Raw genomic sequence first — 25828 nt, forward strand, 5'->3', positions numbered from 1 at the left:
CTACTGATTGGAGGCAGTAAAACCCAGCATATAAACTGCGGCTTTTATCGCCCCTCAACTGCTACTCCCTTTAGCTGCGGAAGCAGCGGCCCGAGGGTGCACAGATGTCACGGCAGCAATGCTTTGCTTGACAGCTGCAGCAAGAATTATACCCCCTGTTGCTTTTGACAGTGATATTACCTGAAGGCCTATTCATGTGAATGGAGCTTCTCTGCAAGCACCCTGCAAACAGATGCAATGCACGCCATTGTGGCACATTAGCGCAGCCTTCATGTGGTTAACCACCTCCCGTCCGGCCGTTGTATATAAACGGCCAGACGGTGGCAGTGCAGGGGTGGCTGGCCGTTTATAAATGGCCTCCCCGTCCCCGCTTGTGTGCGCTCCCTGGGAGCGTGCAGCACTGTGATCCAGTGCCCGCTGTGCTCTTGTTACACAACAGAACACTGATCGCTGTACGGGACCTCTGTGTGAGGTCCTGATCATGTGATCACTGAGTGGCCAATCAGTGATCACATGTAGAGTAATAAGCAAGATGGCACTTCTGACATCATTGCTTACTACGTGTGAAATCTGTGAATGATCACAGAGGTCACATGGTACAGGGCTATTCACAACAGCCTTGTACCATGTGACAAGCTGTGACCAATCACAGCTCACACAGTAGTTCTCAATGGCTGCAAGAATGCAGCCAGAGAGAAGGAGAAATGATTGCTTTTACAGCCTTTATGGGTGTAAAAGCAATCAGGCAATCAAAAAAAAAAATAAAAATCTTCATCACCCCCCACAAGTAGTACGGTGTCACCTTGGTGACACTCTCCTGCTAGGGTGATAACAATAATATTAAAAAAAAAAAAAAAATGTAAAGAAAATGTTTAAAAATTATAATTTTGGGTTATAAACTAATTTGGGTTATTGTTTTTTTACTAACCATAAAATTATTTTTGTTGCTACTGCATAACTGTAATTTTGCTACTATTATGAATTGTAATGTAAATATCTTACCTCCAATACTGCTGCTTTCAACACAGCAGCTGCTTTCTACACAGTAGCTGCTCTTTACACATGTGACTGGTCCACATACATTATGTAAGTACATTATGGCGCCAACCCTGTCACATACACCTGTATTTGTACGGGGTGTAAGTGATGGGGTTGGCGCGATGATGTCATCACTCCGGGTACTCGTATGTGGGCGTATCTGCATGTGGGCGGACCTGCCTGGAGACGGATAGAGGAGCGGTGTCTCGGTTCCTAAGACCATCAGAAATATGTGTTTTCCGATGGTCTTAGGTGACCCCTGTGAAAGGGTCGTTCGACCCCCAGGTTGAGAACCGCTACTGTAATCCATCTCCCCTTAGCTCAGGCATGTAGGCAGGAGGATGTGCTTAGCTGAGAAAGCCCCTTCTGAGGGCTACTGGGATGTATGACATCATTTTGGCCTAGGCCAGAAACCAGGAAGCAACTGAAGAAATGTAAAAAAAAAAAAGGTTTAAAACAAGTAAATATAATATACTTTCCTATCTATTTACTAATGATGCCAGCATGAGGATTAAAGATGGTCGGTGTTGATGGAGAGAGTTTAGTTCTACTCTAAATACGTCAAGATATGCACTGCCATCCTGAGAGTCGGGTAAACTGTATCACTTTATAAAGCCTTTCATATGTTCCTGTAGGTCATATCCGGACAGTTTCTATCGGACAAAAAAATTGGGACCTACGTTGAGGTGGACATGTATGGACTGCCGACAGACACCATACGGAAGGAGTTCAAGACACGGATGGTCATGAACAACGGCCTGAATCCAGTATACAATGAGGAGCCGTTTGTGTTTAGAAAGGTGGGCTAAGCTTTTGCTAAAGAACATTGAGTTTATCTATTTGAAAAAAAAGATGTAAGCATCGGTAATAATGGGCAAAGCTTCAAAACAATCAGAATCCGGGTTACTCTGGTCTAAGGGGGTTCATTTACTAAAGGGAAACAGACCGTTCACTTTGCGAGTGACGTTCCACTGTGTATGGGAGGTTCCACTTTACGGAGGAATTTTCCCAGAGCTTAGAGAATGAGGTGAAGCTCTGCCATCATCCAAGCACGTACAACCAAAATATATATATATATATATATATATATATATATTATTATTTTTTTATTTTTATTTTTTTACTTTTTTCCTTGCATGTGATTGGGTATTCTTTGCAAAGTGAAATTCCACCACATTTACTGAGCTAAGGGAAAATTCCCTTGCAAATTGAAAATTTCCTTTTAAAGGAAAGGGCCTTGTTGCCTATAGCAGGGGTCTCTAAACTTTCCTAAACAAAGGGAGAGTTTACTGTCCTTCAGACTCCGAGGGGGCCAGACTGTGGCCAGCATGAGTAGAAAATGCCCTGTAAACAATGCCCCATGGAAGTAAACAATGCCCCATCATTGATATTAGTGGGAGGACTGTTGCCCTATTGTTGGTGTCAGGGGAAAGAATAGTGCCCCATTGTTGGTGTCAGGGGAAAGAATAGTACCCCATTGTTGGTGTCAGGGGAAAGAATGGTACCCCATTGTTGGTGTCAGGAAAGAATAGTGCCCCATTGTTGGTGTCAGGGGAAAGAATAGTACCCCATTGTTGGTGTCAGAGGAAAGAATGGTACCCCATTGTTGGTATCATGGGAAAGAATGGTACTCCATTGTTGGTGTCAGCGGAAAGAATAGTACCCCATTATTGGTGTCAGGGGAAAGAATGGTACTCCATTGTTGGTGTCAGGGGAAAGAATAGTGCCCCATTGTTGGTGTCAAGGGAAAGATTAGTGCCCGATTGTTGGTGTCAGGGGAAAGAATAGTACCATATTGTTGGTGTCAGGGGAAAGATTAGTGCCCGATTGTTGGTGTCAGGGGAAAGAATAGTACCATATTGTTGGTGTCAGGGGAAAGATTAGTGCCCCATTGTTGGTGTCAGGGGAAAGATTAGTGCCCGATTGTTGGTGTCAGGGGAAAGAATAGTACCATATTGTTGGTGTCAGGGGAAAGATTAGTGCACCATTGTTGGTGTCAGGGGAAAGATTAGTGCCCGATTGTTGGTGTCATGGGAAAGAATAGTACCATATTGTTGGTGTCAGGGGAAAGATTAGTGCCCCATTGTTGGTGTCAGGGGAAAGAATAGTACCATAATGTTGGTGTCAGGGGAAAGATTAGTGCCCCATTGTTGGTGTCAAGGGAAAGATTAGTACCCCATTGTTGGTGTCATGGGAAAGAATAGTACCCCATTATTGGTGTCAGGGGAAAGAATAGTACCACATTGTTGGTGTCATGGGAAAGAATGGTACTCCATTGTTGGTGTCATGGGAAAGAATGGTACTCCATTGTTGGTGTCATGGGAAAGAATGGTACTCCATTGTTGGTGTCAGGGGAAAGAATAGTACCCCATTATTGGTGTCAGGGGAAAGAATGGTACTCCATTGTTGGTGTCAGGGGAAAGAATAGTACCCCATTGTTGGTGTCAGAGGAAAGAATCGTGCCCAATTGCTGGTGTCAGGGGAAAGAATAGTACCACATTGTTGGTGTCAGGGGAAAGAATAGTACCCCATTGTTTGTGTCAGTGGAAAGAATTGTGCCCTGCTGTTCGTGTTAGTAGAAGGAATAGTGCTTCATTGTTGGTATTAATGACAGGGATTATGCCCCATTGTTGGTGTCAGTGGGAGGAATAGTGTCTTGTATCGGTGGGAGAAATAGTACCCCAAGGGCTGGATAAAGGCACGCAAAGGGCCACATCAAGCCCTCGGGGCCGCAGTGGAGACCACTTGCCTATAGTAAAAACCCCAGTGAGTCCCAATTGGTATCTTTGTTAAATAGGGCTGCTTGTGTACTTACATCATATAACATATTGTCCCACTGATAGACGTAGACCTCAAGTATGTTATTTTTGGGCCAAGTTTATACTAGCGGTCGGGAGGGGGGGGCGGATAGGGGTGCAGTAAAAACACGTGACTGATCAATGTCATGTCTGTTAAAAGCATGCGCACTGTAGTTTTTATTTTTCGCTTGCAACATAAAGTAGTTTTATTACCTGCTGTTCCTGGCAGTAGTAGCTTCTTTTCTATTTACTTTAACAGGCCAAGCTGTCCGGCAGTTAAAGGGGTTGGGATGAATTGTATAAAACTGATGGGGGTGCTTACAATAGTCAGCTGTTATTCAAATGGTGAAAACCTTTTTTTTTCACAAGAAAAAGATGTTAGCCGGAATTAGGCTTTAACTTGTTTGTCACTCACTTAAAGTCCAATTAACCTTCAGTTTAAATTGGTTAAATACATTCCAACTGCACCAGAACTGGTATGTAATGGTTTACAGTTAGGTTTTTTTCATTAAAGCAGCCACAACTTGAGCAGAAATGCCTGTGTCTTGGCAGCAGCTACAGATTGGGACCCTTGCGCTCTGCGTGGAAGCAGTGGTCTCCTTGCAAAGGTCCAAAAGACCTATAGCTCTGCAGTCAGCAAAGCTCATGCTTCCTATTGATTGAAGTGCTCTGATTCTCAGCAGGAGGCATTTTGGGGGGGGGGGGATTGATTTCTAAAGATTTTTGGACCTCTGCAAAGAGACCACTGCTTCCCCACAGAGAGCAGGGATCCCACTATGCAGCTGCTGGCAGTGGGTAGGCTTTTCTACTCAGATCATGACTGATTTTTAAAGAAAACAAACTGTGAGACACAAGTTTTTCTTTGATGTGTACAATGTACAGGGAATGTATTTGGCTCATTTAGAAGTTCAGTTGTATCTTAAAGTCCATCTTAAATGAAGGGGTCTATTTATAAAAAAAAAATTGCTGTGCGTTTGCCTCATCATTCGTACAGCTGTCTTGAATAGTCCTCATGATGTGTCTAATGTATTTATTTCCTGTGATCATCAGCTTCATCTAGTGGCCTTAATGCCAGATTTTCCTTAAATAGCGCAATCAGGAAAATATCACATTATGGCCTCTAGATGGAGCTGATGATCATCAGAAACAAACATATCAGACACATTAAGGGACTATTTATGATGGCTGAGCGAGTGCTTGGTTAGTAAAGGGGAAGGTGTGTTGGTGACTCGATTCTCTCAGGTCAGAAGATCTCGGGCTTACATATACAACTCCTGAGATGATTCCTGAGAGAACTGCTTTTGATTTGGGACTGGAATTTTAGAAACGTTCTTCCTCTGTCTGTAGGTTATCCTGCCTGACCTGGCTGTGTTGAGGATTGGAGTGTATGACGACAATAATAAATTGATAGGCCAAAGGATATTACCACTGGATGGCCTTCAAGCTGGCTATCGGCACATCTCTCTCCGGAATGAGGGCAATAAGCCTCTGTCTTTGCCCACCATCTTCTGTAACATTGTACTGAAGACGTATGTTCCCGATGGGTTTGGAGGTAAGAGTGTGGACTAGGACTGGCCAATGGGCTGCCATTCAACTGCTGAGAAGATACAAGTTAGGATGAGCCTTTGTTTATTCGGAACTGGGTTCAGGTCCAAACCCAGAAGTCAGCTGTCTTTCCTGGTCCATTGAGCTGAACATAGCCACATATACAATGGGTCATTGACACAGTATGGTCATGTGGCTATACTATGGGGATCTCCAGCCCTGCATCTGATGTATACAATGGGGTGGAGTTGCTCATGATATCATTGACCTAATATGGCTAAATAGCCATATTAGGTCAATGTCATTGCCCTAATACGGACATGTGGTGATATTAGGGGGGTCTCCAGCCCTGCATTTGATGTATACAATGGGGTGGGGTTGCTCATGATATCATTGACCTAATATGGCCATATTAGATCAGTGTCATTGACCGAATGTGGTCATGTGGCTATACTAGGGGGGTCTCTAGTCCAACACCATATATATACAATGGTGTGAGGTTGCTCATGACATCATTGACCTAATATGGTCATGTAGCCATACTAATGGGGTCTTCAGCCCTGCACCTAATATATACAATGGGGTGGGGATGCTCATGACATCATTGAACTAATAAGGTCATGTGGCCATGCTACGAGGCAAGAGTGTGGACTAGGACTGGCCAATGGGCTGCCATTCAACTGCTGAGAAGATACAAGTAAGAGTGAGCCTTTGTTTATTCGGAACTAGGTTCAGGTCCAAACCCAGAAGTCAGCTGTCTTTCCTGGTCCATTGAGCTGCCAACGGAAGACTCCCATATAAAATGGGTCGGGGATGTTTGTGCTATCAATGACCTAATATGTCTTTGTGGCCATATTAGGTCAATGTCATTGACTTAGTATGGTCATTTGTCCATACTATGGGGATCTCCAGCCCTGTATCTAATGTATACAATGGGGCGGGGTTGCTCATGACATCATTTACCTAATATGGCCACATATTATCAAATGTCATTGAGCTAATATGGACATGTGGTGATACAAGGGGGATCTCCAGCCTTGCATCTGATGTATATAATGGGTCGGGGATTCTGGCGACATCATTGACCTAATATGGCCACATGGCCATATAAGGTCAAAGTCATTGACCTAATATGGTCATGTGACCATACTAGGGGGGTCTACAGCCTGCACCTAATATGTACAAAGGGGTGGGGATGCTCATGACATCATTGACCTAATATGACCATATGTCCAAACTATAAGGATCTCCAGCCTTGCATCTGATGTATACAAAGGGGCGGGGAGGCTAGTGACATCACTGACCTAATATGTCCATATTAGTTCAATTTCGCTGAGCTAATATTGTCATGTGACCATACTAGGGGGGTCTCCAGTCCTGCACCTGATATATACAATGGGGTGAGGATTTTCGTGACATCATTGACCTAATATGGTCACATGGCCATATTAGGTCAAAGCCATTGACCTAATATGGTTATGTGACCATACTAGGGGAGTCTCCAGCCCTGCTTCTAATATATACAAAGGGGTGGGGATGATCATGTCATCATTGACCTAATGTCATGTGGCCAAACTACGAAGATCTCCAGCCCTGATGTATCCAATGGGTCGGCGATGCTGGTGACATCATTGGCCATATTAGGTCAATGTCATTGAAATAATTTGGTCATGTGGCCATACTAGGGGGATCTCCAGCCCTGCATCTGATGTATACAATGAGATGGGAATGCTGGTGACATCATTGGCCTATTCTGGCCACATGGTCATTGGAATGACAGCTGACTAATGGCCCAACCCTGGTTCCTGAACAGATGCAAGCTCAACCCTAGATACAAGCCCCAGCTAGTTATGTAAACCGCTTACAAGACATTTTCTCATTCATGTTGTGAACCAGAATGGACACCGTCCTTATGTATCATTGTCTTCTTACTTCTAGATATTGTTGATGCTTTATCAGATCCAAAGAAGTTTCTGTCTATCACCGAGAAAAGAGCAGACCAGATGAGGGCGATGGGCATTGAAACTGTAAGTATGGATTTTTATGGCCCAGACCAGATATGTGAGTGTACAAATTTAAGTTAATTCCACGAAAAATATTTTACTTTTCAGGTGAGTTTTATTATACCTCTCATAGACTAAAATGGTAACATTTCCCCAGAGTGGCCTTCCCATAAGACCATAGGAACTACTTGGTTTTCTCATTTCTCCAAAAATGTTTGCTTGTTCTAGAAACATGGACCCATATTCTGGCAATGTCATGCCAAAGAGTTAATAGAAAACAAAATAAAAACACTGGCACATGGTAACGCAAGCTACAAAAAAGATTGATCTGATAAAGCCATTTGAACAGGCTTGTTAATAGGGAGTCAACTATGTAACTATAGATACACAGAATATAACTGGATATAACATTTATAGGTGAAATTGATCCAGGGAATATCCGATTACCTCTCGGGGGATCAGGAAGGAATGTTTTTCTTTGCAGGAGCAAATTGGATCGTGCTTTGCTGGGTTTTTTTGCCCTCCTCTGGATCAACTGTGGGTATAGAATTATAACTTTTTTTTATTGGTTGAACTTAATGGACTTTTGTCTGTTTTCAGGCAGATTAACTATGTAATTTTGAGTTTGTTCCGTTTTGGGGATGTTTGCGTTTTTACAAGCTTGCACTTCCATATTTTTATTATTGTGTTAAATATAGAAATGTCTAGATTAGCCACTGGGGGAGCTCTAACTGCTACAAACTTAGCAAATTTGCAAGCAGGAAGCATTTGTGTTGCAGAAGAGACATGTCTGTGGCCTCTCTGGCCTCATGCTAGTGCCAATCAAGATAGCCAAAGACCCCACACCCAGAAAAGGCTTAGGGAGAGGATATCGGCATGGAACTCACAGACCTCACATTGCTGGAGGGGAGGGCATATTTAGAACTTTAGTTGCAATGTTGAGGTAAGATATTAGCCATACAACAGATGTTTTGTGTTTTTCACACCCACATTATCAGCCTCACATGGAGTGCATTGTTTTGAGTCAAATGATTTACAGACTTGTATTGTGGGAAGGATCAGTGGAGCACAACCATAGTGTAGCACTGTAATGCAGGAAATAGGCAAATAATGGCTGCCTTCATGTACATATATTTTATTTAGTTTTTTTTATTTATTTCAGGTACTTATATAGCGCTGTCAATTTACGCAGCACTTTACATATACAGTGGGGATTGAAAGTTTGGGCACCCCAGCTAAAAATTTGTATTGTGCATAAAGAAGCCAAGGAAAGATGGAAAGATCTCCAAAAGGCATCAAATTGCAGATTAGACATTCTTATAATATGTCAACAAAAGTTAGATTTTATTTCCATCATTTACACTTTCAAAATAACAGAAAACAAAAAAATGGCGTCTGCAAAAGTTTGGGCAGAATTTATAGCATGCACTGCCCCCTTTGCAAAGCTGAGACCTGCCAGTGTCATGGATTGTTCTCAATCATCGTCTGGGAAGACCAGGTGATGTCAATCTCAAAGGTTTTAAATGCCCAGACTCATCTGACCTTGCCCCAACAATCAGCACCATGGGTTCTTCTAAGCAGTTGTCTAGAAAACTGAAACTGAAAATAGTTGACGCTCACAAAGCTGGAGAAGGCTATAAGAAGATAGCAAAGCGTTTTCAGATGTCAATACCCTCTGTTCGGAATGTAATTAAGAAATGGCAGTCATCAGGAACAGTGGAAGTTAAAGCAAGATCTGGTAGACCAAGAAAAATATCAGACAGAACAGCTCGCAGGATTGTGAGAAAAACAATTCAAAACCCACGTTTGACTGCACAATCCCTCCAGAAAGATCTGGCAGACACTGGAGTTGTGGTCACTATTCCACTATAAAGAGATACTTGTACAAATATGGTCTTCATGGAAGAGTCATCAGAAGAAAACCTCTTCTACGTCCTCACCACAAAAATCATCGTTTGAACTTTGCAAATGAACATATAGACAAGCCTGATGCATTTTGGAAACAAGTTCTGTGGACCGATGAGGTTAAAATTGAACTTTTTGGCCGGAATGAGTAAAGGTACGTTTGGAGAAGAAGGGGCACAGAATTTAATGAAAAGAACCTCTGTCCAACTGTTAAGCATGGGGTTGGATCAATCATGCTTTGGGGTTGTGTTGCAGCCAGTGGCACAGGGAACATCTCACGAGTAGAAGGAAAAATGGATTCAATAAAATTTCAGCAAATTTTGGATGGTAACTTGATGCCATCTGTGAAAAAGCTGAAGTTAAAGAGAGGATGGCTTCTACAAATGGATAATGATCCTAAACACACCTCGAAATCCACGGGGGATTACATCAAGAGGCGTAAACTGAAGGTTTTGCCATGACCTTCACAATCTCCTGACCTCAACATCATTGAAAATCTATGGATAGACCTTAAAAGAGCAGTGCGTGACAGACAGCCCAGAAATCTCAAAGAACTGGAAGACTTTTGTAAGGAAGAATGGGCAAAGATACCTCAAACAAGAATTGAAAGACTCTTGGCTGGCTACAAAAAGTGTTTACAAGCTGTGATACTTGCCAAAGGGGGCAGTACAAGATATTAACTCTGCAGGGGGCCCAAACTTTTGCAGACACCATTTTTTTGTTTTCTGTTATTTTAAAAGTGTAAATGATGGAAATAAAATCTAACTTTTGTTGACATATTATAAGAATGTCTAATCTGTAATTTGATGCCTTTTGGAGATTTTTCCATCTTTCCTTGGCTTCTTTATGCACATTAATACAAATTTTTAGCTGGGGTGCCCAAACTTTCGATCCCCACTGTACATATTGTACATTCACATCAGTCCCTAACCCTCAAGGGGCGTACAATCTAAGGTCCCTAACTCACATTCATACATACACATACTAGGGACAATTTAGACAGGAGCCAATTAACCTACCAGCATGTCTTTGGAGTGTGGGAGGAAACCGGAGAACCCGGAGGAAACCCACGCAAGCACAGGGAGAACATGCAAACTCCAGGCAGGTGGTGCCGTCGCTGGGATTCAAACCAATGACCCTAGTACTGCCAGGCGGAAGTGCTAACCATTTAGCCACTGTGCTACCCAGCATAAAGACCGGGGTATCACTGAGAGCCCCAGGTCCCGTTCTAACGATCAGGACCCGGGACTCCCGATTCCGGGTCACATGATCGCTGTGATGGCCTCTGATTGGCTATCACAGTGATCAGTCACTGTATAGCCCGCCCCCATTGATTTTTTTTTTCTCTATTAATGAAGGAGAGAGATACATTGTATCTCTCTAACTCCTGGCATAGATGGAAAAAAATAAAATGTTAAAAAACCAAAAAAAAATTTATAAATATTAAAAAAAGAAAATAAAAAATACCTAGATCAAGGTTTGATCTAGTTCTGTGCCAGGGTAAGTGTTTGGGTCAAGGTCAAAAGGCCAGGGTCAAAGGTCAGGGTTTTTTTAATTGGTGTCAGTGTGTTTTAGATAAAAAAACCCAAAATGTGCATTATTGTTTCTGGGCTGTACTACGGGTACAAATAACATACACATGTATGGTATCGCTGCTGCAAAAGCTGGAAAATTTATTTTAGGTTGTTCTTTGGTGGTAGGTTATGATAGTAACAAGAAACACACAGCTAAATTACCAAAAAAATATATTTTTTTTTTACTAATTTGGGCCAGTTTTCCTTTTGATAATAAAAAAAATCAGGAGATTTCCATTACCATTTACCGGCAAATGAAAGCCCAATTTGTCCTGAAAAAACACGGCATAATCCACCTGGATGTACAAAGTAGTTGTGATGATACGTACGGTTTTACTAACACATGTCAACGTTGCAAAATTGTTCTTAGGCATTAAGATTTGTTTTACCCTCAGGCGTGAAGGGGTTATAGCCCAACTTTGGGCACTATTAAAAAAAAACATTGCAGTGGGGCTCCCTTTAAAGCTCCTATAAAAAATATAGGTTAGGTTACTTTACATCTTCCGTGGCTGATACAGTGAGTGTTGGGTGAATGGGATCACATCCAAACTATATAAATGTGGCTCAATTCTGATGTTCTGACAAAACCATCTTGTCTTTACAGAGTGATATCGCAGATGTGTCTGACAATACGAAGAATGATAAGAAAGGGAAAGCCAACAACGCCAAAACAAATGTGACCCCTCAGACCAGCTCCGAACTGAGGCAAGCCGCAGCGTCTACGTCAGGCACAACTAACGAAGTGAAAAAAGGTACAGGGATTGTTATAGTCTAACCTCCACATTGGAAGAAGGCGTTACTCATATATTATATACAGTATGGAGTTTAAATAAAGAGAGGACCAGGAGCAGAACGAACTGTATATACACTGTATTAAGAAAAATTAATAATAGCGCCTATGGTCAAAATTATATAACTTACTAATAGTGTACCAGCTGCAAAAAATCACCATATATAAAAAGTGTACCAATAAATAAATAATTTGCGCTAGTAAATGTGTATAAATATATAAATATATATAAAGAAATCATCAAATCATAAGTCCAGAAAAAAATATATATATATGCCAATACCACAAAAAAATATATAAAAAAACTTTTAAGTGCAAAAAACTTTTGTGCAAAAAAAGTGTCTAAATATGAAAAACTTCACCAAAAAACCTTGATAATATAATGGCAGATCATCCATAAATATATCTTCAGAAACGGAAACTCTGCAACACACCGATCCTCATCGATCGAAATAACAGGATGAAAAACTTTGTAGTTAATCGAAAATCCACTTCTCCAATAGAAAAAGGACCACCTTCAAACGTATCCATGGGGGGAAATGCCAAGCACTCGAGAGAAACAGAAAGACTTCATGGTGCAATGTTATAAAAACCAATTCCTTTATTAGGTACTCATTGCACTTACTCAAGAGGTGTCCCAGCCGACACCAGCATCAACAGCATAACAGCAATCACATAAACGAGCCTGGCTACTCAGCACATGCGCAGTAGCTGGCAGCCAAAAACGTAATGACGTCACATCAATCAAGCTCCGCCCTACGCGTTTCGTCATCGACGTCCTCACGGAGCGGATGATCCCCCCATGGATACGTTTGAAGGTGGTCCTTTATCTATTGGAGAAGTGGATTTTCGATTAACTACAAAGTTTTTCATCCTGTTATTTCGATCGATGAGGATCGGTGTGTTGCAGAGTTTCCGTTTCTGAAGATATATTTATGGATGATCTGCCATTATATTATCAAGGTTTTTTGGTGAAATTTTTCATATTTAGACACTTTTTTTGCACAAAAGTTTTTTGCACTTAAAAGTTTTTTTATATATTTTTTTGTGGTATTGGCATATATATATTTTTTTCTGGACTTATGATTTGATGATTTCTTTATATATATTTATACACATTTACTAGCGCAAATTATTTATTTATATATACACTGTATTGCCAAAAGTATTGGACCCGCCCTCCAAATCATGTGATTCAGGTGTTCCAATCCCCTCCAAATCATGTGATTCAGGTGTTCCAATCCCCTCCATGGACACAGGTGTATACAATCAGCCCCTAGGCATGCAGACTGCTTCTACAAACATTGGTGAAAGAATGGGTCGCTCTCAGGAGCTCAGTGACTCCAAGCGTGGTCCTGTGATAGGTGGCCACCTGGGCAATAAGTCCATCCGTGACATTTCCTGGCTACTAAATATTCCACGCTCAACTGTTAGTGGGATTATAACAAAGTGGAAGCAACTGGGAACAACAGCAACTCAGCCACCAAGTGGTAGGCCACGTCACATGACAGAGCGGGGTCAGCGCATGCTGAAGCGCACAGTGTGCAGAAATCACCAACTGTCTGCAGAGTCAATAGCTAAAGACCTCCAAACTTGGTGTGGCCTTCAGATGAGCCCAACAACAGTGTGTAGAGAGCTTCATGGAATGGGTTTCCATGGCCGAGCAGCTGCATCCAAGCCTTACATCACCAAGTGCAATGCAAAGCGTCGGATGCTGTGGTGTAAAGCACGCCGCCACTGGACTCTAGAGCAGAGGAGACGTGTTCCCTGAAGTGACCATCATGCTTCTCTGTCTGGCAATCTGATGGACGTGTCTGGGTTTGGTGGTTGCCAGGAAAACGGTACTTGCCTGACTGCATTGTGCCAAGTGTAAAGATTAGTGGAGGGGGGATTATGGTGTGGAATTGTTCTTGTTGGGCTTGGCCCCCTAGTTCCAGTAAAGGGAACTCTTAAGGCGTCAGCATACCAAGACATTCTGGACAATTTCATGCTTCCAACTTTGTGGGAACAGTTTGGGGATGGCGCCTTTCAGTTCCAAGTCCTGATCAGAGTCCTGACCTCAACCCTTTGGGATGAATTAGAGCGGAGACTGTGAGCCAGGCCTTCTCATCCGACATCAGTGCCTTACCTCACAAATGTGCTTCTGGAAGAATGGTCAAACCTTCCCATAGACACCCTCCTAAACCTTGTGGACGGCCTTCCCAGAAGAATTGAAGCTGTTATAGCTGCAAAGGGCGGGGCCAACTCAATATTGAACCCTACGGACTAAGACTTGCCAATACTTTTAGCAATATAATGTGTGTGTATATATATATATATAATTTGCCTCTTTATTAGGTCCACCTTGCTAGTACCGGGTTGGGCCCCCTTTTGCCTTCAGAACTGCCTTCATTCTTTGTGGCATAGATTCAACAAGGTGTTAGAAACATTCCTGAGAGATTCTGGTCCATATTGACATGATAGCATCACTCAGTTGCTGCAGATTTGTCAGCTGTACATCCATGAACTGTTGATACAAGGCAGGATGGATCCATGATTTCATGTTGTTAACGCCAAATTCTAACCCACCATCTGAATATCGCAACTGAAATCGAGACACATCGGTTCAGGCAACATTTTTCCAATCTTCTATTGTCCAATTTTCAGAGATGGCCTACTGTACCTTGGTTGTAACGAGGGGTTATTTGAGTTACTGTCGCCTTTCTATTATCTGGAACCAGTCTGCCCATTCTCCTCTGACATCTGACATCAGCAACGCATTTTCCTCCACACAACTGCCGCTCACTGATATTTTCTCTTTTTTTGGACCATTCTCTGTAAACCCTAGAGATGGTTGTGCGTAAAAATCCCAGTAGATCAGCAGTGCCGGGCAGTGAGCACAGGGCCCCCTAGAGGACGTCGGGCCCTCAGGCCACCTTCATGAAGTCTGTTTCTGATTGTTTGGCCAGAGACATTCACACCAGTGGCCTGCTGGAGGTCATTTTGTAGGGCTCTGGCAGTGTTCATCCTGGTCCTCCTTGCACAAAGGAGCAGATACCGGTCCTGCTGATGGTTTAAGGACCTTCTACAGCCCTGTCCAGCTCTCCTAGAGGAACTGCCTGTCTCCTGGAATCTCCTCCATGCTCTTGAGACTGTGCTGATAGACACACCAAACCTTCTGGCAATGATACGTATTAATATGCCATCCTGGAGGAGTTGGACTGCCTGTGCAACCTCTGTAGGGTCCAGGTATGGCCTCATGCTACCAGTAGTGACACTGACCCTAGCCAAATGCAAAACTAGTGCAAAATAGAAAAGATGAGTAGGGAAAAAAATGTCAGTGGCCTCCACCTGTAAACCCATTCCTGTTTTGGGGGTTGTCTCATTGTTGCCCATCTAGTGCACCTGTTGTTAGTTTCATTAACACCAAAGCAGCTGAAACTGATGAACAACCCCCTCTGCTACTTACCTGACCAGATCAATATCCCAGGAGTTTCATCGACTTGATGCTAGACTCGGATTACAAAGTGTTCCTTTAATTTTTTTGAGCTGTGTGTGTGTGTATATGTGTGTGTGTATGTATGTGTGTGTGTATGTATGTGTGTGTGTGTATATATATATATATATATACACACACACTGTATGTACTGTATTTACCTATATTCCTGTTCCTCATTGTCTGGTGATGTTCTTGTAGGTGTTGATCTGGCTCCACAAGTGAAAGTTGAAGATTTAAAGCAGATGAAGGTGAGTTAGTACACGTCTGCTCCTTTTCCCATTGGTTGTTTCCATAGCAGGGGCGGACTGACCATTTGGAAACTCAGGTACTGCCCGAGGGCCCGGGGTCAGTAGGGGGCCCCATGAGATGCCCCCGGTACCTTTTTCATAGGCTTTTTTGGGTTTGGGCAAGGACATAGGGGCTCCATGATCCCCTGTTGCCCGGGGGCCCCATGAGTTGTCAGTCCACCCCTGTTCCATAGTCTACCATCACTGGCATTATTTGATGTTTTCTGTCTAGCCCAATGTTCACATTTATTTGAGGCAAAGAACTATCCACTGTAACTTTTACCATCCAGTACAAAATATTTTTTTTCACTGCTTTAAAGGGTAACTCCACTTTCATGGGACAAAATTTGGAAAAATTGGGCAAATTAAAAAAAAATATTAATATAGTGTATACAGTTGTGACACAAGTCATGCTGAATGTTATTAAAAATGAAAGGTCCTTTTCAATCTGCAGCCCCGTCATTTTCTTTAAAATGCAATATGGCGACCTGGAGGCGTTCTGGACACAGATGGTGTACACAACGCCCCCCAGAAATGTCATTTCCTGCTTGTGTGATTGGCTCACTGATTAGTCTGCACTAAGTCCGATTTTTGACATCTCCTGCAACAAAAATGTCATTTTTGGTGAGGTACTCCCAAAAAATAAAATCACGTCTTATTTTATTTATTTCAGGTACTTATATAGCGCCATCAATTTACGCAGCACTTTACATATATATTGTACATTCACATCAGTCCCTAACCCTCAAGGGGCGTACAATCTAAGGTCCCTAACTCACATTCATACATACACATACTAGGGACAATTTAGACAGGAGCCAATTAACCTACCAGCATGTCTTTGGAGTGTGGGAGGAAACCCACACAGGCACAGGGAGAACATACAAACTCCAGGCAGGTGGTGCAGTGGTTGGGATTCAAACCAACGACCCTAGTATCCCGTCAGGCGGAAGTGCTAACCATTTAGCCACTGTGCTGCATCTTAAGCTAGGTTCACATCTTTGCAGATTGCATTTTGCATTGCGTTTTGCATTTTTTTTATTTCCTTTTTCTTGTTGCTAGGCAGATTTAAAACGCAGCAAAACCGCAATACATGCTTTTTTGCACCATTTCCATTGAAGTCTATAGAACCAAAAACACAACTACGTTTTTGTGTACAGGACCCCGCACATTTTCAGCACAAAGGGTCCATTTTTTTGCATTTAACAAGCAGATATAACAAAATGCTTCAAATGGAATATTTATTAGACCAAATGGGGGAAAATGAGAGAAGTCCCTTGTTAGATAAAACTATTTACAGGCAGCACACTGGATAAATGGTTAGCACATCCGCCTGGCAGTACTCGGGCTGTTGGTTCGAATCCCAACCACGACACCACCTGCCTGGAGTTGCTGAGAGATTAATTGGCTCCTGTCTAAATTGTCCCTAGTATGTGTATGTATGAATGTGAGTTAGGGACCTTAGATTGTACACCCCTTGAGGGTTAGGGACCTTAGATTGTACACCCCTTGAGGGTTAGGGACCTTAGATTGTACACCCCTTGAGGGTTAGGGACTGATGTGAATGTATAATATATATGTAAAGTGCTGCGTAAATTGATGGCGCTATATAAGTACCTGAAATAAATAAACTTTTTGTATTCAAGAAAGTCCCTGACCCTTTTTCAAAAAACGCACCATGTTGCTCAGCGACAGCCCCGAAACCTGACAGATCTAGAGGAGATCGGTGTGGAGGAGTCGGCCAAAATCCCTGTTGCAGTGCAAACCTGGTCAGGAACTACAGGAAACGTCTGACCTCTGTAATTGCAGACAAAGGCTTCTGTACCAAATATTAACACGGATCTTCTCAGGGGTTCAAATACTTCTGTTCAGCCGTGCGAGACAAATACATTCTTTACAAATCATACAATGGGATTTCCTGAATTTTTTTTTAAATTCTGTCTCTCAGAGTGGGAATGTCCTACAATGTGAATTTCAGACCCCTCCATGATGGAGAAGTGGGAGAACTTGCAAAATTGCAGGGGGTTCAAATACTTCTGTTCATCACTGTGTGTGTGTGTGTGTATATACAGTTGCAAGAAAAAGTATGTGACCCCCTTGGGATTACGTGGAGTTTTGCATGAATTGGGCATAAAATGTGCTCTGAACGTCATCTAAGTCACAACAATAGAAGAACACAGTCTGCTGAACATAATACTACACAAACATTAGATGTTGCCATGGTTTAATTGCACATAACATGTAAACATTCACAGTGCAGGGAGGAAAAAGTAGGTGAGGCCCTAGCTTAATGACTTCTCCCAGAGCTAATTGGAGCCAGGAGTGAGCCAACCTTGACTCCAATCAGTGTGATGATATTGGATGTGTTGCTGACAGCTGTCCTGCCCTTAAAAAACACACCCGTTTTGGGTTTACTGGTTTCAAGAAGCACTGTCTGATGTGAACCATGCCTCGCAGAAAAGAGCTCTCAGAAGACCTACGATCAAGAATTGTTGACTTGCATGAAGCTGGAAAGGGTTACAAAAGTATCTCTAAAAGCCTTGATGTTCATGTGTCCACGGTAAGACAGACTGTCTACAAATGGAGAAAGTTAACACTGTTGCTACTCTCCCTAGGCGTGGTCATCCTGTAAAAATGACTGCAAGAGCACAGCGCAGAATGCTGCATGAGGTAAAGAAGAATCCCAGAGTGTCAGCTAAAGACCTACAGAAATCTCTGGCACATGCTAACATTTTTTGTTGACACATCTACAATAAGGAAAACATTAAACAAGAATGGAGTACATGGGAGGACACCACGGAGGAAGCCATTGCTGTCCAAAAAGAATATTGCAGCACGTTTGAAGTTTGCAAAAGAGCACCTGGATGTTCCACAGCACTACTGGCAAAATATACTGTGGACAGATGAAACCAAGATTGAGTTGTTTGGGAAGAACACACAACACTATGTGTGGAGAAAAAAAGGCGCAGCACACCAACATCAAAACCTCATCCCCACTGTGAAACATGGCGGAGGGAGCATCATGGTTTGGGGCTGCTTTGCTGCCTCAGGGCCTGGACGGATTGTTGTCATTGATGGGAAAATGAATTCCAGAGTTTATCAAGACATTTTGCAGGAAAACGTACGACCATCTGTCCGCCAACTGAAGCTCCGCAGAGGATGGGTGATGCAACAGGACAATGACCCAAAGCATACAAGTAATTCAACAAAACAATGGCTGCAACAGCACAGAATACGCCTTCTGGAGTGGCCCAGTCAGAGTCCTGACCTCAACCCCATTGAAATGCTGTGGCATGACCTTAAGAGAGCGATTCACACCAGACATCCCAAGAATATTGCTACACTGAAACAGTTTTGTGAAGAGGAGTGGTCCAAAATGACTCCAGATCGTTGTGCAGGTCTGATCTGCAACTACAGGAAACGTTTGGTTGAGGTTATTGCTGCCAAAGGAGGGTCAACCAGTTATTAAGTCCAAAGGTTCACATACTTTTTCCTCCCTGCACTGTGAATGTTTACATGTTATGTGCAATTAAACCATGGCAACATCTAATGTTTGTGTAGTATTATGTTCAGCAGACTGTGTTCTTCTATTGATGTGACTTAGATGACGTTCAGAGCACATTTTATGCCCAATTCATGCAAAACTCCACGTAATCCCAAGGGGTTCACATACTTTTTCTTGCAACTGTACATTGTATCATTATATACATTCTATTATACATTGTATCATTATAGACATTCTATTATACATTGTATCATTATATACATCCTATTATACATTGTATCATTATATATATATATATATATATATCCTATTATACAGTCATGGCCGAAATTGTTGGCACCCTTGATATTTCTCCAGGAAATCATGTATTTCTCACGAAACGTATTGCATTAACACATGTTTTGCTATACACATGTTTATTCCCTTTGTGTGTATTGGGACAAAACAAAAAAAGGGAGGAAAGAAAGCAAATTCGACATAATGTCACACAAACCTCCAAAAATGGGCTGGACAAAAGTATTGGCACCCTTTCACAACTGCGGATAAATAAGAATGTTACAAGCATGTGATGCTCCTGTAAACTCACCTGGGGCAAGTAACAGGTGTGGGCAATATAGAAATCACACCTGAAAGCAGATAAAAAGGAGAGACGTTCACTTAACCTTTGCATTGTGTGTCTGTCTGTGCCACACTAAGCATGGACAACAGAAAGAGGAGACGAGAACTGTCTGAGGACCTGAGAACCAAAATTGTGGCAAAATATCAACAATCTCAAGGTTACAAGTCCATCTCCAGAGAACTAGATTTGCCTTTGTCCACAGTGCGCAACATTATCAAGAAGTTTGCAACCCATGGCACTGTAGCTAATCTCCCTGGTCGTGGACGGATGAGGAAAATTGATGAAAGATTGCAACGCAGAATAGTCCGGATGGTGGATAAGCAGCCCCAAACATGTTCCAAAGACATTCAAGCTGTCCTGCAGGCTCAGGGAGCATCAGTGTCAGCGCGAACTATCCGTCGACATTTAAATGAAATGAAACGCTATGGCAGGAGACCCAGGAGGACCCCACTGCTGACACAGAGACATAAAAAAGCAAGACTACAGTTTGCCAAAATGTACTTGAGTAAGCCAAAAGCCTTCTGGGAAAACGTCTTGTGGACAGATGAGACCAAGATAGAGCTTTTCGGTAAAGCACATCATTCTACTGTTTACCGAAAACGGAATGAGGCCTACAAAGAACAAAACACAGTACCTACGGTAAAATATGGTGGAGGTTCAATGATGTTTTGGGGTTGTTTTGCTGCCTCTGGCACTGGGTGCCTTGACTGTGTGCAAGGCATCATGAAATCTGAGGATTACCAAAGGATTTTGGGTCGCACTGTAGGGCCCAGTGTCAGAAAGCTGGGTTTGCGTCCAAGATCCTGGGTCTTCCAGCAGGACAATGACCCCAAACATACGTCAAAAAGCACTCAGAAATGGATGGCAAAGAAGCGCTGGAGAGTTCTGAAGTGGCCAGCAATGAGCCCAGATCTAAATCCCATTGAACACCTGTGGAGAGATCTTAAAATTGCTGTTGGGAAAAGGTGTCCTTCCAATAAGAGAGACCTGGAGCTGTTTGCAAAGGAAGAGTGGTCCAAAATTCCGGGTGAGAGGTGTCAGAAGCTTATTGATGGTTATAGGAAGCGACTGATTTCAGTTATGTTTTCCAAAGGGTGTGCAACCAAATATTAAGTTAAGGGTGCCAATACTTTTGTCCAGCCCATTTTTGGGGTTTTGTGTGACATTATGTCATATTTGCTTTTCTGCCTCTGTTTTATATTTGTTCCAATACATACAAAGGGAATAAACATGTGTATAGCAAAACATGTGTTAATGCAATACCTTTTTTGTGTGAAATACTTGATTTTCAGGAAAAATATCAAGGGTGCCAACAATTTCGGCCATGACTGTACATTGTATCATTATATACATCCTATTATACATTGTATCATTATATATATATCCTATTATACATTGTATCATTATGTACATCCTATTATGCATTGTATCATTATATACATTCTATTATACATTGTATCTCTCTAACTCCTGGCATAAAGAGAAAAAAAATGTTTGTAAAAAAAAAGAAGATAAATATTAAAAAATAAAAGAAAAAAATAAAGAAAAATACCTAGATCAAGGTTTGATCTAGTTCAGTGCCAGGGTCAGTGTTTGGGTGAAAGGTCAGGATTTAAAAAAAAAAATATGATATCAGTGTCAGTTAATGTCAGTGTCAGTATGTTTTAGGTAAAAAAAAAAATATTTACTCATCTTCTGTGAGTATATTACTTATCACTTTTATACAATGAAATCATTTTTTTAAGATAATTGCCCTAGGCCAGTGCGCCCTTTTTTTTCCCCTTTTGAGTTCCATTGATTGGTTAAAGCATGTGTGTGGTTAGGTTAGCCACTCCCACTACTTTGCCTGCACATTGACTATTCTCCCTTGCATCCCGGTGCGTTCTCGTTGTCGATGATTTGTGTGTTTTGTGACATTGTTGCTTCAGTTTTCTGCTAATTGTTCACCTGCTGTGTTTGCTATATAAACAGTCAATTCTTGGGATCGATTTTAGGCATACGTCAAACAGCTAAAGAAGCAGCAAAAAGAACTGAACGCCCTGAAGAAGAAACACGCGAAGGTAAGTCGTGTTAAAACCTCATTGGTTTTTATCAACCGTCTTCTTGTTCCCTTACAGGGCATGTTCTGTCACCCCATCTCACCTATCATGGATTCCTAATACAAATCATGTATCTGCGGAATGTCAGTCTTACAGCCCCATGTATACTGGGGGCTCCTATAAACTCTTTTCTCCCAGCAGGAAAAATCGGCATAAAAAACGGACCTAAGCCGCGTTTTTGCAAACACATTTAGGCACTTCAAGCACTTGGTCCATAGTAAGTTCATGCCGGCCATTTGGTAGAATCCATAAAATGCAGATCTATATTGGCTACATTGTAAAACACAACTTATGTCAGGTTAACGCGTTTCGGCTGAAGCGGCCTTCTTCATAACGTAGGTGCTATGAGGAAGGCTGCTACAGGCAAAAGAATTAATTTGGGCCAGCTTGGCTAGTAAAGCTGGAGTTAGGCTGTAAGGTCCTCTCTCCTCCCCCCCCCCCCCCCCCCACACACACACACACCTTTCATAATGACGTGAAAAATATTCTAAAAAGGAAATACCTTGTTTTTATTTTCTTTATTTTGTATCCACAATCCTCACCTTGGAGGGGATGAAGGAATGGCTCTGATCCTTTCCAGTAATATGGCAGGGACCCCGCAGTATGTCTGTGCTTGCTCAAGATTTCTCAAGTAGACCTGTGCGATTTATTTTGTTACGAATCGATATTCGGATGAATTTTTTTGTGATTCGGAGATTTGGATAGTAACAAATCCGAAAAAACGAAATTCTAATCAAATTCGACTCAAATTTAAAAAAATAATAGAATAGAACATAAATGCATAGAATAAAATATTATAGAAAAGGATAGTATAGAAGCACAATAAAATACAATATAAAATAATAGAATAGAAAGGAATAGAATAAAAAATACAGTAGAATAGAACTGTCTTCCAAAATTAGAATTTCGGATAGAAGAAATTTGAATAGAATAGATTAGAAAAGAACAGCGAAGAATAGAATAAACAAAGCCATAAAACTGAACTGTTTTCCGAAATTCGAATTTCAAATAGAATAAATTAGAATTCAGAAGAAATAGATTAGAATAGAACAGAAAAGAATGGAATAAAAAAAAAACAATAGCGTAGAATAAAATAGAATATAACTGTCTTCCGAAATTCAAATTTTGAATAGAATAAATTTGAATAGAATAGAAAAAAAAGAAATATAATTCAATAGAATTATATTCAGTCTTATTTTCTTCTATTCTAAGTTTTGAATAGAATAACCTCAAATTTGAATAGACTATAATAGAATAGAAAAGAAAAGGAGATAAGAGAATAGAAATAGAATAAATTCAAATATAATAGAAAAGAATAGCATAGAAAAAACAATAGAATAAGATAGACTATAACTGTCATTCGAAATTTACATTTTGATTAGAATAAATTTTAATAGAAAAGAATAGAATAGAAAAAAAAGAAATAGAATAGAAGAGAATAAGATTGAATATAATTCTAAGTTTCAAGTAAATTTAAATTCAAATTTGAATAGAATAGAAAAGAATAGAAGATAAGAGATTAGAATAGAAAAATACAGTAGAATAGAATAAAATAGAATACAACCATCTTCCGAAAATTGAATGTCGAATACATTAATTGAAATGCCAATTCGAATTTTCTGAATTCGGTCGAATTGAATTTGAATCAAATCAAATTCGAAAACGAAACGAATTCCGATAACGAACAAATTTAACAAAACAAATGTATTTAAATACTGAATCAAAACCCATTTTTTTCATTTTGCACGTGTCTGTTCTCAAACGTCTCCCTGAGATTCCTGTATCACACATCCCAGGAGATGGTTTGCGAGATCGCCTGCATGCGCAGACACACCATGCTGCTAGCAGAGAGCCGAGCCATTTCTGTCCATGCATGGGGGTGTCAGCACATCAAGCACCACGGATCTGCTATCTGCTTTTTCCTCCATGTGGACACTTGCGTACTCCATGTGGACACTTGCGTAGTTTATGTGGACACTTGCGTACTCTATATGGACACTTGGGTACGCTATGTGGTCACTTGCGTAGTCTATATGGACACTTGCGTACTCCATGTGGACACTTGCGTACTCCATGTGGACACTTGCGTACTCCATGTGGACACTTGCGTACTCCATGTGGACACTTGCGTACTCCATGTGGACACTTGCGTACTCCATGTGGACACTTGGGTACTCCATGTGGACACTTGCGAACTCCATGTGGACACTTGCGAACTCTATGTGGACAGTTGCTTAGTCTATGTGGACACTTGCGTACTCCATGTGGACACTTGCGTACTCCATGTGGACACTTGCGTACTCCATGTGGACACTTGCGTACTCTATGTGGACACTTGGGTACTCCATGTGGACACTTGGGTACTCCATGTGGACACTTGCGAACTCCATGTAGACAATTGCGTAGTCTATGTGGACACTTGCGTACTCCATGTGGACATTTGCGTACTCCATGTGGACTTTTGCGTACTCCATGTGGACATTTGCGTACTCCATGTGGACATTTGCGTACTCCATGTGGACATTTGCGTACTCCATGTGGACACTTGCGTACTCCATGTGGACACTTGCGTAATCTATGTGGACACTTGCGTAATCTATGTGGACACTTGCGTACTCCATGTGGACACTTGCGTACTCCATGTGGACACTTGCGTACTCCATGTGGACACTTGCGTACTCCATGTGGACACTTGCGTAATCCATGTGGACACTTGCGTACTCCATGTGGACATTTGCGTACTCCATGTGGACACTTGCGTACTCCATGTGGACACTTGCGTACTCCATGTGGACATTTGCGTACTCCATGTGGACACTTGCGTACTCCATGTGGACACTTGCGTACTCCATGTGGACACTTGCGTACTGGTTCCTATTTAGATCTGTAAAGTCACAGTTTTCTCAGAGTCCACCCAAGTTTTTTCCCGTGTTCAGCCCTGATAAAGGCGGAGCTGTGTTGCCCCCGAAATGCGTTGGCTGCTTTTATATGGCTTCTTAACCAAAATGATATTGGGACTTCTTCATCCGGTTTTGGTGTGACGTCTCACCAGAGCTGTTGAGCTCGACTTAAGCTTTTCTTCATCTGACTGCAAATGAAATTCCTAGTTCCCAGCCCCCACCCATTGAATATGTTCTGAGGTTCCACAGACTTCGCAGCAACCTGCGATGTGTTTGCGCATGGACGGGACCGCGATTCAAGATGGCAGTGCAGGAGAAGAGCAGTGTAGGGAGGACTTTGACTGCAAGCAAGAAATTTTGAACTCCATGGACTGGTAAGTCGTTAATTTTTTTTTTACACAGGGACAAGTATTTGGTGTTTACAATTTAATTTTGAATAGGTGGGGGGGGGGTCCCCTTTAACCACCTCCTGCCCACCATATAAGGAAATGACAGGCGGGCGGGGGCTCTCTCGTTCTGGGAGGACGACATGTGATGTCCTCCCTGTCTAGCTGAGCTTTTACACCCCCCCGGGATTCGCAGCGATTGGTGGTCCCTGGGACACAGCGGATCGCCAATCGCAGTAAAGAGCCGATGACGTCAACTCTATCATGTGATCAGCCTTGTCCAATCACAGATGATCGCGTGTAAATAGGAAATGCCGGTTATTGGTAGTTCTCGCCTCATGCTGACAGCGCGTGAGGAGAGGAGAGACGGGAAGCGGCATTCCTCAGAGAGGACATCTACACTGATCAGCAGTGTAGCTCCATCAGTGCCACATACCAGTGCACATCAATGTCATATACCAGTGCCCATCAATGCCAAATATCAGTGCACATCCATGCCACATACCAGTGCCCATCCATGCCACATACCAGTGCCCATCCATGCCACATACCAGTGCACATCAATGCCACATACCAGTGCCCATCAATGCCAAATATCAGTGCCCATCAATGCCATATATCAGTGCCCATCAATGCCAAATATCAGTGCACATCCATGCCACATACCAGTGCCCATCCATGCCACATATCAGTGCCCATCAATGCCACATACCAGTGCCCATCAATGCCACATACCAGTGCCCATCAATGCCACATACCAGTGCCCATCAATGCCAAATATCAGTGCACATCCATGCTACATACCAGTGCACATCAATGCCACATACCAGTGCCCATCAATGCCACATATCAGTACCTACCAGTGCCCATCAATGCCACATATCAGTGCCCATCAATGCCA

The 25828-nt window shown here is 42.1% G+C and overlaps 1 protein-coding gene across 3 annotated transcripts in view; it reads left to right on the forward strand.

The window, feature by feature from the left end:
• Positions 1-25828, forward strand: part of PLCB4 (phospholipase C beta 4) — a 569741-nt gene that overhangs the window by 469465 nt on the left and 74448 nt on the right. For all 3 annotated transcript variants that reach the window (XM_089687591.1, XM_089687592.1, XM_089687593.1), the window contains exons 28-33: positions 1674-1838; positions 5184-5388; positions 7320-7408; positions 11468-11615; positions 15330-15379; positions 21537-21602. In XM_089687591.1, the coding sequence (XP_089543717.1) occupies positions 1674-1838; positions 5184-5388; positions 7320-7408; positions 11468-11615; positions 15330-15379; positions 21537-21602 (723 nt within the window). The remainder of the gene's footprint in view (positions 1-1673; positions 1839-5183; positions 5389-7319; positions 7409-11467; positions 11616-15329; positions 15380-21536; positions 21603-25828) is intronic.

Source organism: Staurois parvus, unplaced genomic scaffold, assembly GCF_062004578.1.
Source record: "Staurois parvus isolate SC_StPar_1 unplaced genomic scaffold, SC_StPar_1.0 ptg000431l, whole genome shotgun sequence".
NCBI lineage: Eukaryota > Metazoa > Chordata > Amphibia > Anura > Ranidae > Staurois > Staurois parvus.